Source organism: Aquarana catesbeiana, linkage group LG05 (genome assembly GCF_042186555.1).
Source record: "Aquarana catesbeiana isolate 2022-GZ linkage group LG05, ASM4218655v1, whole genome shotgun sequence".
Lineage (NCBI taxonomy): Eukaryota > Metazoa > Chordata > Amphibia > Anura > Ranidae > Aquarana > Aquarana catesbeiana.
In genome coordinates, this window is record NC_133328.1 from 464428572 (window position 1) to 464440604 (window position 12033).

Below are 12033 nucleotides of genomic sequence, written 5' to 3' on the forward strand. Positions count from 1 at the left end.
AGGTACACATAAATTGGAAATTCTGCTTCTTGATCCAAAATTAAATTTATTTTAGAATTCATATTAAAAAAAATGTATAAAGGTCTGATTTTCATAGTACAGTAGCTGATCTCGCAATGTGCTTGTCCTTGCTGTGACCTGGAAAATATTCGCGGAATGCTGGTTGTGTTTTTTACCCCAGTTTTTCCAAAAACGTGTTGCATAAAAAATAGCCTTTTCCAGAATAATGACATTGAACTGTACTGTATATGCTTGCAGTTGTTGAGCTCCATGTGTTCTACTACAAAAATGCCCATTTTATATCTTTAAGTGCTTTAAAGTGTGAACTTTTACTTTTTTTTCGAGGTGATCCATATTTGAAAGTTACAACTTTTTCCTAACCAAAAAAGTACAGAACCAAATTTCAATAGTTTTTATTAAAAAAAAAAAATACATAAAAATAAGCTATTTTCACACCCCTGCCTCTGGATCACATGATATGGCAAAACTAACTTGTAATCTTCATGATTGTATATATCTGTATGGGCATTCATTCTCCATTACAGCTGGTCTTGCAGAGCTCAGCACATGGAGGTGGACAAGATCACATCATTACCCAAGCAAATGACCTTTGCCTTCGCGCTGTCAATAGTAAATGACCCTTGATGTTTCAAGCAATTATTTTATCATTTTCATTAATGTTTTGAAAAGTAGATGAACAGAGTTCTGTTTGCCAAGTTTGGATGATTTGATTTCATATTTAAAGCTAAATTTATTCATCGTCTTTGGATGTGTAGCATATATCTTAAAGATAAACATATGACTTTGCGTCAGTGACTTGGAACAGATGCAGATGTGTGTGTGTGTGTGTGTGTATGTATGTATATATGTATGTGTGTGTGTGTGTGTGTGTATATATATATATATATATATATATATATATATATATATATATATATATAATATGTTTCAACTTCACTGTGATTTGATACTTATTTATTCTGGGTCGGTGGTTTTGGACCTCATGCACATAGACATAATACTCCCATGGTTGTACAGCTCTGTCAGGAGCTGGGGAAAAAATTCAGGTATAAAAATGCTCATTTTGGTGCATATAGAGACTTGTGTACATAATCTAATTCTATTGACTAGAATATTTGGCTATTCTAGCAACTAGAATATGTTTACGCTTAAGCGTAAAAAGCAGAAATGCGCTTCTCCGAGAACGCGAGTTTGGGGCATTTTTTTTACACAACTGAATTCTTTGCATAAATATGTGCTTGAATGCCTGCCCATGCATGGGCACATTAACTAATATGCAGCTGTGTCCCGAAGCGTAAAAAAACATACCAGTTCAAAGCAAAGAAAGTCAAGCAACCAGTGTATCCAGAAGGAACAGGATAATTAACGGTTTCAGCTCTTTCACCTGTATAACCTATATGGACAAAAGCATTTTTTTTCTGTTATAAGCCTGTTTTTGCGCTGAAAACTTTGTCATTACTCAAGCTAATAAAGTAATTGTGTTTTGCAGTGGATAAGAACATTTTTTTTTCTTTTGATTTGAAAGTGGTTCTAAAGGCAGAAGTTTTTTAACTTAAAACATTGCCTGCATCAAGTTAAAAAAAACCTTCTGTGTGCAGCTCCCCCCTTATACTTAAGCCTGATGTCGATCCAGTGATGTGCACGAGAGCAACATCCCTGCACTCTCTCCTCACTGACTCAGACACACAGCCATTGGCTCCCGCTGCTGTCAATCGCAGTCAGTGGGGAGGGAGCAAAGGGGGGGGTTAGCTGCACTGTGTGTGTGTCAATGGACGCACACGGCATGGCTGGGGATGGAGCCTGCATGAATGCTCTCATAGCAAGTGGCTTGCCATGGGGGCACTCAGCAGGGGGAGGAGCCACGAGTGTCAGTGGGGAACCTAAGAAAGAGTGTCAGGGTTGCTCTGTGCAAAACCATTGCACAAAGCAGGTAAGTATACCATGTTTGTTGAAAGAAAAAAAATACCTCTGCAGACATTTGAGCTTACTATGCAAGAATTATTTTTTCTATGTAATCTTTAGACAAAAATACATAACCTAATTACAAAAAATACATTTTAATCTGTGTTAGTTTTACTGTAGTAACAAAGATATTTGTTCTATAGTGTTTCCTGATGATGATGATACTGTAATTACGATTCTGGTACAAAATTATTGTAAAATAAAACAAAGGATCTGTTGACATCCAACACTAAAAAATATTAATGGACAAAAAATGTTAAATATTAATAGTTAAATATAAATTAAAAAAAAATCTGTAAAAGAAAAAAAAGAACAACAATACTTTAGGAGCAATGGAACTATAATGTAACCCCCCCCCCCCCCCCAATGCAAGCAGGCAGGTTTTTTTATTGTAGAGCCATGCTGTGTATCATCCACAGTAAACCAAATTACCTTCCCTATTCGTAGTGTCCTTTTTAGAATGTACATTAAGCTCCATGTGAAATGAATGCGACATTCCTTTTCAGGTGCATCTTCCAGGTGCATATGTCTTCATTTAGATTGCTGAACCAGAATGTTTGGTGAATGTCCTTTTCGTTGCTTTTATAAAAGTAAAAATATTGGTGATGGTTTTTATGTTGACCTGTTTAGTAAAAGCAGGGTAAATGATTAAAACAGAAGGAGATCTGAAGACTGTACAAGGGTCAGTTCATATTTGTGCACATATTAATGGACATTTTTAGGACACAGATGGGCATTGCTTTGAAAGAGGCCAATCATTTTCTATGTGTCCATGGACCAAAATAGCGCACTTTATAGTTTTCTAGGATACTTCAAAGCAACACGTGGTGTGATGCGCTGATAATGTATTATTCTGCTACATGTGCAGTATTGCTGCTTTACCTAACATTTACTAAATAGTGGGGTGAACAGTCTCAATCCATTTGTATGGTACCCCTAGATCTGTAAGGTTGCTTCATGTCTGTATCTCCATTCTGTTGGTTTAATGTCCTGTACCATTTACTCCTAACTTGCTCCCTCCTCTGGATGATGGTAGTTTTTATTTTTTTATTTTTTATTTTATTTATTTTATTAGTCCAGGCAGCGAGAACTAGATCCAACTCAGGAGGTTCCCAGTGCAGAAAGATGTCCTATTTACACAGTAGACCTTATTCGTCACCAGCACAACTACATATGTGAAAAATGTTTGTTCTCGAGCAAATTTAAAATTAATCATGTCTTGCATATGACACCCCAGCCTTGGCATCGATTAAAATTATGCAATGACCTTATCTGCTCATGTGTATGGTTTGCCTGCATCTTTTGTTCAGCAAAGGTCAGGCTTGAAATGTTTAAGTGTGTGGACAGTGTAATAGTGGTCACTATGAAGTCTGCTCTTGAAGAAATACTATTTATTCACTGTATTCAATAATGGATCTGACCATGTATATGATTTTTTTTGTTTCTTTTATGAGATGTGGGATATACACTTTGGCCTATAAATCTATTAATATTTTTTCTTTAGTTTTACTTTTATAGCTGTACCCGACAGACAAGCAAAATGACTCAATATGCTGCAGTGATAAGATTTTTTTTTCTTTAAATTATTCACCAGTGCCCAAAAGCACAAACGCAGTTTTTATAAAACATTTATGATAAGTTCTTACAGTTCTTTCTATGTAGCTTTATTTTAATTATGTATTCACTTTGTTTTATTCAAATTTTTGCTTTTAATTGTGACTCAAAGCTATATGAATGCATTTCCCTGATTTCCGTGCCTGGTGCATTATTAGGTTAAAATGTTTTTTTTTCTTTTGCCAGAAAATAACCGATCATGACAACAGAAACGGGCTCCGAGTCTGACTCCAAACAGGATCAGGAGAAAGACCAAAAAGATTCAGCCCAGAAGAAAGAGACGCAACCAGGTCAGCAGCCTGGCGAAGATAATCAGAACGCACTAGAACATTTCCCAGCAGCAGCGGCACACAGTACACCACTAAAAAGTGAAAAGGCAAGCAATTTTTCAATCTTACAAAACAAATTCCATAAAAATATTGTCTAGATCTCAAAAATGGGGAAAAAAATCATGCAGATATCGGTATGTACTGATAAACCGAGATCTTTGCTAATTATTTAATGTATAACTGTGAGAACAAGTTGGTGAGTTCTAAAAGGGGCAGTCCACCTGCGCATTAGATCTCAGTTTTTAGTGGATGCTAGAGAGTTAAATCACCCAACAGTTTCAATCCAGTAAGATCCCTGCTGTTTGGTTACTGAGTCTTTAATCCTGTTGTGGCTAGGGTAAGGGAGTTGTTCCATGGTCCATGTTGGATTTTTATTGTATTGTGTATTTATAGTGTCGTTTTTATTGATTTAAAGGTAGTAAATACAGAAGACAACAATGTCTCTGGCCTGGCACGCAGGCCAGCCATACAGAGTAATCGAATTCCAGCTGCCTAGTATAGTTGAACATACTAGAAAGAGAGTAAGGTGGCATCTCAGAGCACTGAGGGAGCTTCAAATGAGGGTCATAGAGGATGTAGTGAAATAGTAAAAAAAATGGAAGAAGAAAAATGAAGATAGTGGAAGGGTTGGAGTTGTGGGGAGGAGCATTGCAGAGAATGAGGGCCATAATTCAGTGATGGGTCGGTGGATCCATTACTCATAAGTCTAGTTGATGGTGGTCAGAGTCTGGTGGTATACAAAGTGAAATCCAAAGGTCCCAGGTATTATGTAAGCCACACATTTGCATCAGTGAATTTGGCAGTCAGTTTTTCATTGATGAGCATCCAGTGGATCTTGCATTGTACTGTTACCAGAAAGAGGGAATGCGACAGCCTGGCTCTAGCTATGGTTTGTTTAGTGGCCGTGAAAATAAAAGTTGTCAGATGAAACTGGCATCTGGAAAGCCCATCAGGTTTCAAATTTAGTAATGCCTCTCCAGGAAGCATTGGGATAGAGCAGGGGTCTCAAAGGACCATTCGCGGACCGGTTAAAATGGCCCGCAGGCAGGGCCGATCCAGGATGCCTTGTTGCACTGCACCCAGGCACCGCAAAGGGGGAGGCGCCGAAGAGCTTTACGAGCCCTTGCACACTGGAGCGGTTTGCAGGTGCTATTGCGCTAATAATAGCGCCTGCAAACCGCCCCGAAAGTGCCGCTACTTTCATTCCAGTGTGCAAGCCCCGAGGGCTTGCACACTGGAGCGATGCGCTGGCAGGACGCTAAAAAAAGTCCTGCTAGCAGCATCTTCGGAGTGGTGAAGGAGCGGAGTGTATACCGCTCCTTTACCGCTCCTGCCCATTGAAATCAATTGGACGGCGCGGCTATACCGCCGGCAAAGCGCCTCTGCAGAGGCGCTTTGCGGTGGTATTTAACCCTTTCTCGGCCGCTAGCGGGGGGTATAACCGCCCCGCTAGCGGCCGCATACCGACGGTAAAACGCCGCTAATAATAGCGGCGTTTTACCGCCGACGCCGCCCCCCGCCCCAGTGTGCAAGGGCTCTACCTCTCCCTCTCCTGTCCGCTACACGCTGCTGCAGCCCAGAGAGAGACCAGAGGGAAGAAAGGATCCGCCCATCGCCCTGCCCAACTAGGCACTGACTATCGACCAGAGCCCTAATCCAGGGTCCTGCTGCCACCTCAGGGCAGGAGATTGTGTTGTCTGGGTCCCCTGTCACTAGCCTTGTGTTGAAGCCAGGAGGAGGGGACTCGGGAGACAGATGATCCTGACTGCCAGGAGAGGTGAGTGAGCCATCACACTGAGGCAAAGTCCTTAGTGGGGTGACTGGGGTAGAAATTTGTGCAGTGTGGGGGGTATTTTATGGAGTGTGGTGCGATTTGTGCAGCGTGGGGCTATTTGTGTGTGTGGGGGGTATTGCTGGGGGTTAATGCGTTTGCTGACACCAGTGCTGGGGATTAATAATGCGTCTGCTGACAACAGTGCTGGGTATAGTATATTATTGCTGGTATGGTTTGTTTTTGAAGTTTTGAAAGTTTGCAAGCTGCCCCCATGAGATATGAAAACTTGTCACATGGCCTTCAGGCAATTTGAGTTTGAGACCCCTGGGATAGAGACACCAAAAATAATTCTTAACATATCATATGAATTGGGATTATAGAGTCTGGGCAGTGAGGCATATTCACCATGTGTGAATATATGTGCCTGGTTCTAGGCAGCCACGGGAGGAGGTCCCTGAATGTCCCAGGTGTTTAAAGTGGTTGCAAATGCTCAAGGTTTTTACCTTTATGCATTCTACACATAAAGGTAAAAAAAAACCTTTTGTGTACAGCAGCCCCCTCCAATACTTACCTGAGCCCTATCTTGAATTGGCAATGTGCACAAGAGCCGCTCTCCCGGGTCTCTTCCTCATTGGCAGACAGCAGCGGGAGCCTCCCACTACTCTGTCACAGCCGGTGAGCCAATGAGAAGAGAGCAGGGGCAGGGCATAGCCACGCCTCCATGTTTAAATGGACACACATAGCAGCAGCTAGGGAGCAAGACTGCTTGGGTACCCCCATAGCAAGCTGCTTGTTTTGGGGCACTCGGCAGGAGGGAGGGGACATGAGAACCAGCTGGGGACCCAAGAATAGGAGCATCAGGCTGCCTTTAAGATCACTTTAAGGCAAATGACACTGCTTGGGGATTAACCTCCTTGGCGGTATAATTATGTCAGATTTTTGATGCTCAAAGCGGTACCATTATTTTGCATGGAAATTTGGCGTTTTATATTGTAGGCTTGTAATTCTTAGGAATAACTCACTTAAATCTGTCCAAACAAAAGTCTAGTAGACATCCCGGGTATGATAGTCTGAAACACGAAACATAAATTATAATAAACCACTATAAATAATTATAACAAATAATAATATATTAATAATAAAAATGATTCAATAATGTAATCAAATCAAAAACACTGAAATTTGCTCAGTTGCTGAATTGTCGCTTTCAGTGTTTGACGACTTTCCCCAAATATAACTATCGCTCAATTCTGCAAGTGATTCTAATTTATTATCACTATTTTCTAGCTGGTCTAAAAGCGCTTTTGATGTAAAGGAACACTATTTGGTTGCTATGGACAATCTTCAGTTTCTAGGCAGAAAAAAAGTATATATAATATAAATATACATGTAAGGCACTAGACAAAGCATTAGGGACAAAAGGGAGGTGAAATAATTTGATACAGGAATGTAATCTGTAAGATGTGTTATGTGTTTTTAACTTTTTGAATTTGGCGCCGTTGCGACGCTCGCAGGGAAGGGAGCTCGGCACTGTGATAGATCCGGCAGAGTACACAGCTCGAACACACAGCGGGAGACATCGCAGGATCCTGGGGACAAGGTAAGTAATTTTGCCTGGATCCTGCAGTGCGATCCCGAGTGTGGCTCAGGGTTACCGCTTTTGGTACACAATGAAGTGAAAGGAGAGGCTATTTTTTGCAGGCGCCTGTAAAGCCCCTCAGTGTGAAAGGGGTCTAATGGAAGGAAAGAGAAGGATTTGGGATGGAGAAGATAGGGTGGTAAGGGGTGGTTGATATGTTGGTGTTAGCAGTTGAGGGGTGGGGTAGGTAGTGTGAGTGGCGGGGGAGGGCAGGTGATAGTAATGCAAAGTGGGGGGATTATGCAGAGGCAGCAGTGGGGGGGGGGGGGGGTGAGAAGAAAGAAAAGACAGGACTAGAAGGAAAATCTTCATAATCGTTGGCACCCCTTTTTTTGTAGTTTACATACATATCCAGTGCAGCAGATACCGCCTACATACTCAGAACATTTTTACATTTTTTTACGATTCCTTGATTAAATGAACTACCTTTTTTATATGTAGACTGAATTCTACATCCGTTTGGTTGAATGCTCAAGTATAAAATGTATTTTTTTTACTTTGATTATCCATGAAACAAGCTTTCACTATAATAATAATAATATAACTAGTATGTTTGGAGAATGCTGTGGATATGAATTTGATGAGTTTGAGATTTTGACAACTTTTATCCAATGTTAAAAATAGCATTTGCTTTTTCTTGTAATGACATAAAAGTCTTAGCGGGTTATTTAATGTGTGAAGTAATTTGATCACAATTTTGGGCCAGCTTGAGAATGTGCAATGTGACGGTCTCTAGGGGAAGGCAGAATTACACTGGAGTTATTTTGGAAGACAAATGCATTAATCATGATTGCAGTGTTGAAACTGTGCAAGCATGGCAAGAAGAATAGTGTAATAAAAACGTTAAAATAATATGCTTAATTTCATGTCACGTACTGACTCTTAAAATTTATCCAGGGTCGTTACTATGAAATATGTGTTGCCACTTTGCACCTGTGTATGTAAAAATCTGTCTTTTCAAATGCATACATTATTAGGTTTTGAATGTGGATTTTTTTAAAATAGATGAAACCGTATATTTACCTAGTAAAAAAGCTGAAATAGTTGCAAGATATGTAACCCGAGAATAAATGCTCTTGCACACAGCCGTACATTAGGCATACGACCATTCAAAGTAGAATATGCTTGTTTTTGTGGCTCCTGTGGGCCACAGTTGCAATTTTTTTTTTTTTTTTGCCCATAAACATGCTTTACAAAAAAAATGCTGCGTGTGGATAAATGCCAGCATGCATGTTTACACACACGCAAAGGGGCGTTATTTTCAAAATGTAAAATTTTACTAGTACCGTTTATGTATGCATAGCCATGTTTTTGGTGGGTTTTTCTATTTTTCTTTTTTTTGTAAAAAAAAAAATGTCTATAGCCAAAAATATGCTACAACTGTGGCTTCTAGGAGCCACAACCAGAAGTGTATTTTACTCTGTACAACAGCCCGGCTCACCCTCTTCAACCAGTGAGCCGATGGCCTTTCGGACCTCTATTCGCTAATGGATACACATGACAGGTGCTCTAAGAAGGGAATCTGAATGAGCTGCACTGCTGGGGGAAAAAAAAGAAAAGAAAATAAATTAAGTGCTTTTCTTGTGAATTTATGTGTTCTTTGTGTCACGTTGTCTGTAGGCATAAGTCAGTGAAAGCTTATTTTAAAGCTCATTTACTGCTTCAGCAGATCTTCACTGCATCTGAGCACCAAAACCCTATTTAATTCATTTGTAATATTCAAAGCAAACTCCCCTTTCATCCATGTCTTCATGCATTATTTTGTTAAGAAAACACCCCCCCCTAGCGTTTCTGGCTGTTGCCATCTTGAGTAAGGGCAGATAATTCTTGTAGCATTTACAGTGATGGAAAAAAGTATTTGATCCCCTGCTGATTTTGTACGTTTGCCCACTGACAAAGAAATGATCAGTCTATCATTTTAATGGTAGGTTTATTTTAAAAGTTATAAATCAAATTGCATTTTAATGAGTGAAATAAGTATTTGATCCCTTATGAATCAGCAGGATTTCTGGCTCCCAGGTGTCTTCTATACAGGTAACGAGCTGAGATTAGGAGCACTCTTAAAGGGAGTGCTCCTAATCTCAGCTTGCTACCTATATAAACGACACCTGTCCACAGAAGCAATCAATCAGATTCCAATCTCTCCACCATGGCCAAGACCAAAGAGCTGTCCGAGGATGTCAGGGACAAGATTGTAGACCTACATAAGGCTGGCATGGGCTACAAGACCATCGCCAAGCAGCTTGGTTAGAGGGGGACAACAGTTGGTGGGATTATTCATAAATGGAAGAAACACAAAATAACTGTCAATCTCCCTCTCTCTGGGGCTCCATGCAATATCTCACATTGTGGAGTTTCAGTGGTCATGAGAACGGTGAGAAATCAGCCCAGAACTACATGGGAGAATCTTGTCAATGATCTCAAAACAGCTGGGACCATAGTCACCAAGAAAACAATTGGTAACACACTACGCCATGAAGGACTGGAATCCTGCAGCACCAGCAAAGTCCCCTGGCTCAAGAAAGCACATGTACAGTCTGAAGTTTGCTAATGAACATCTATATGCTTCAGAGGAGAACTGGGTGAAAGTGTTGTGGTCAGATGAGATCAAAATCAAGCTCTTTGGCATCAACTCAACACGCTGTGTTTGGAGGAGGAGGAATGCTGCCTATGACCCCAAGAACACCATCCCCACCATCAAACATGGAGGTGGAAACATTATGCTTTGGGGGTGTTTTTCTGCTAAGGGGACTGGACAACTTCACCACATCAAAGCAACGATGGACTGGACCATGTACTGTCAAATGTTGGATGAGAACGTTCTTCCCTCAGCCAGGGCATTGAAAATGGGTTGTGGACAGGTATTACAGCATGACAATGACCCAAAACACAGGGCCAAGGCGACAAAGGAGTGGCTCAAGAAGAAGCACATTAAGGTCCTGGAGCGACCTAGCCAGTCTCCAGACCTTAATCCCATAAAAAAATATGTGGAGGGAGCTGAAGGTTAGAGTTGCCAAACGTCAGCCTCGAAACCTTAATGACTTAGAGAGGATTTGCAAAGAGAAGTAGGACAGAATCCCTCCTGAGATGTGTGCAAACCTAGTGGCCAACTGCAAGTAATGTCTGACCAACGTGGGTTTTGCCACCAAGTACGAAGTCCTGTTTTGCAAAGGGGTCAAAATACTTTTTTCGCTCATTAAAATGCAAATCAATGTATAACTTTTTTTGAAATGCGTTTTTCTGGATTTTTTTGTTCTGTCTCTCTCGGTTTAAAATAAACCTACCATTAAAATTATAGACTGATCATTTCTTTGTCAGTGGGCAAGCGTACAAAATTAGCAGGGGATCAAATACTTTTTTTCCCCCCACTGTACTTCCTGGAATTTATCTGCTCAAGCATGCATGCAGGAGAGTGTGCTTAGCTGAGAAAACCCCTCCTCCCCTCCTGAAGACTCCTGGGATGTGTGACTTGATTTCCCTAGGCAAGAAACAAGTAACTGAAATGTAAAAAAAGTAAATATGATATACGGTCTTTATCTACTTAACTGTGATTTTACCACCCCGCCCCCCCGACTGTATCGGTTACGGTGCGGTGTGTTAAAATGTACACAGGTCATGTTCAACAGGCAGTGCTACAACCAAATGCAACCCAGTCAAATTATTGTATTATTATACAGGTTTTATATAGCACCAACAGTTTGCGCAGCGCTTTACAACATGAGGGCAGACATTAGTTACATTACAATTTGGCACAAGAGGAATCAGAGGGCCCTGCTCGTTAGAGCTTACAATCTAAAAATGAAGGAGGCAGTATGGCAACCGCTTGCAATGCACACAGTTTTCAGTGCTATGGGCTTTCCATGGTTAACACAGACCTCACCTCACCTAGCTCACCTAGCAGTAAAAAGGGTCGCTGGTTTGAATCCCAACCAAGACACTACCTGCCTGGAGTTTGCATGTTCTCCCTGTGCCTGCGTGGGTTTCCTCCGGGTACTCCGGTTTCCTCCCACATTCCAAAGACATGCTGGTAGGTTAATTGGATTCTATCCAAAATTGGCCCTAGTATATGAATGTGAGTTGGGGACCTTGGATTGTGGGCTCCTTGAGGGTCAGGTCCAATGTGTGAGGGTGCAATGAATGTGTGGAGCGCTGCGTAAATTGACGGCACTATATGGGTACCTTAAATAAATAATGATAAAATGAGCATCTTAATGAGACACAATGTAAAGGGACAGGGACAATTGTAGACATGCTCCCACACTCGCTCAGGTTGAACTGGATGAACTGGTGTCTTTATTCAACCTTACTAACTATGTAACTATGTAATCCACTGTGAATTACTTTTCAGAGTGGCGGCAATGACCACCACTCATAAAAAAGTGCCCTTAATGTATTGGTTGATTTTCTTCACACATCATGAATATATCAGTTGGTCCAGCAGCGTAAAATTGAGAAAGAAGGGGCATCTCTCACCACCATCATTTTCAGTGATATGGCCAGTGGCGGCCCGTCCATTAGGGGCACCCGGGTGCCACCCCCTCTGTCACACCACGCCCTCTGTAGAATGCATAAATTCATGCATTGCGTGAATCTATTCATGGCCGCTGTAGCCACCCCCTATTCAGGCGTCCGGACCCTTCTCGGATGCCAGGTGCCTGAATTACAGCGGCCATAGGCTCTAATGGGCTTCAAAA

General features: G+C 41.2%; 1 protein-coding gene across 26 annotated transcripts in view; it reads left to right on the forward strand.

Annotated features, from left to right (window-relative positions):
* The window catches only part of EPB41L3 (erythrocyte membrane protein band 4.1 like 3), a 291386-nt gene that overhangs the window by 104690 nt on the left and 174663 nt on the right, over window positions 1-12033 (forward strand). For all 26 annotated transcript variants that reach the window (XM_073631385.1, XM_073631386.1, XM_073631383.1 and 23 more), the window contains exon 2: window positions 3784-3973. In XM_073631385.1, coding sequence (XP_073487486.1) covers window positions 3797-3973 — 177 coding nt within the window. In that variant the 5' untranslated portion in view covers window positions 3784-3796. The remainder of the gene's footprint in view (window positions 1-3783; window positions 3974-12033) is intronic.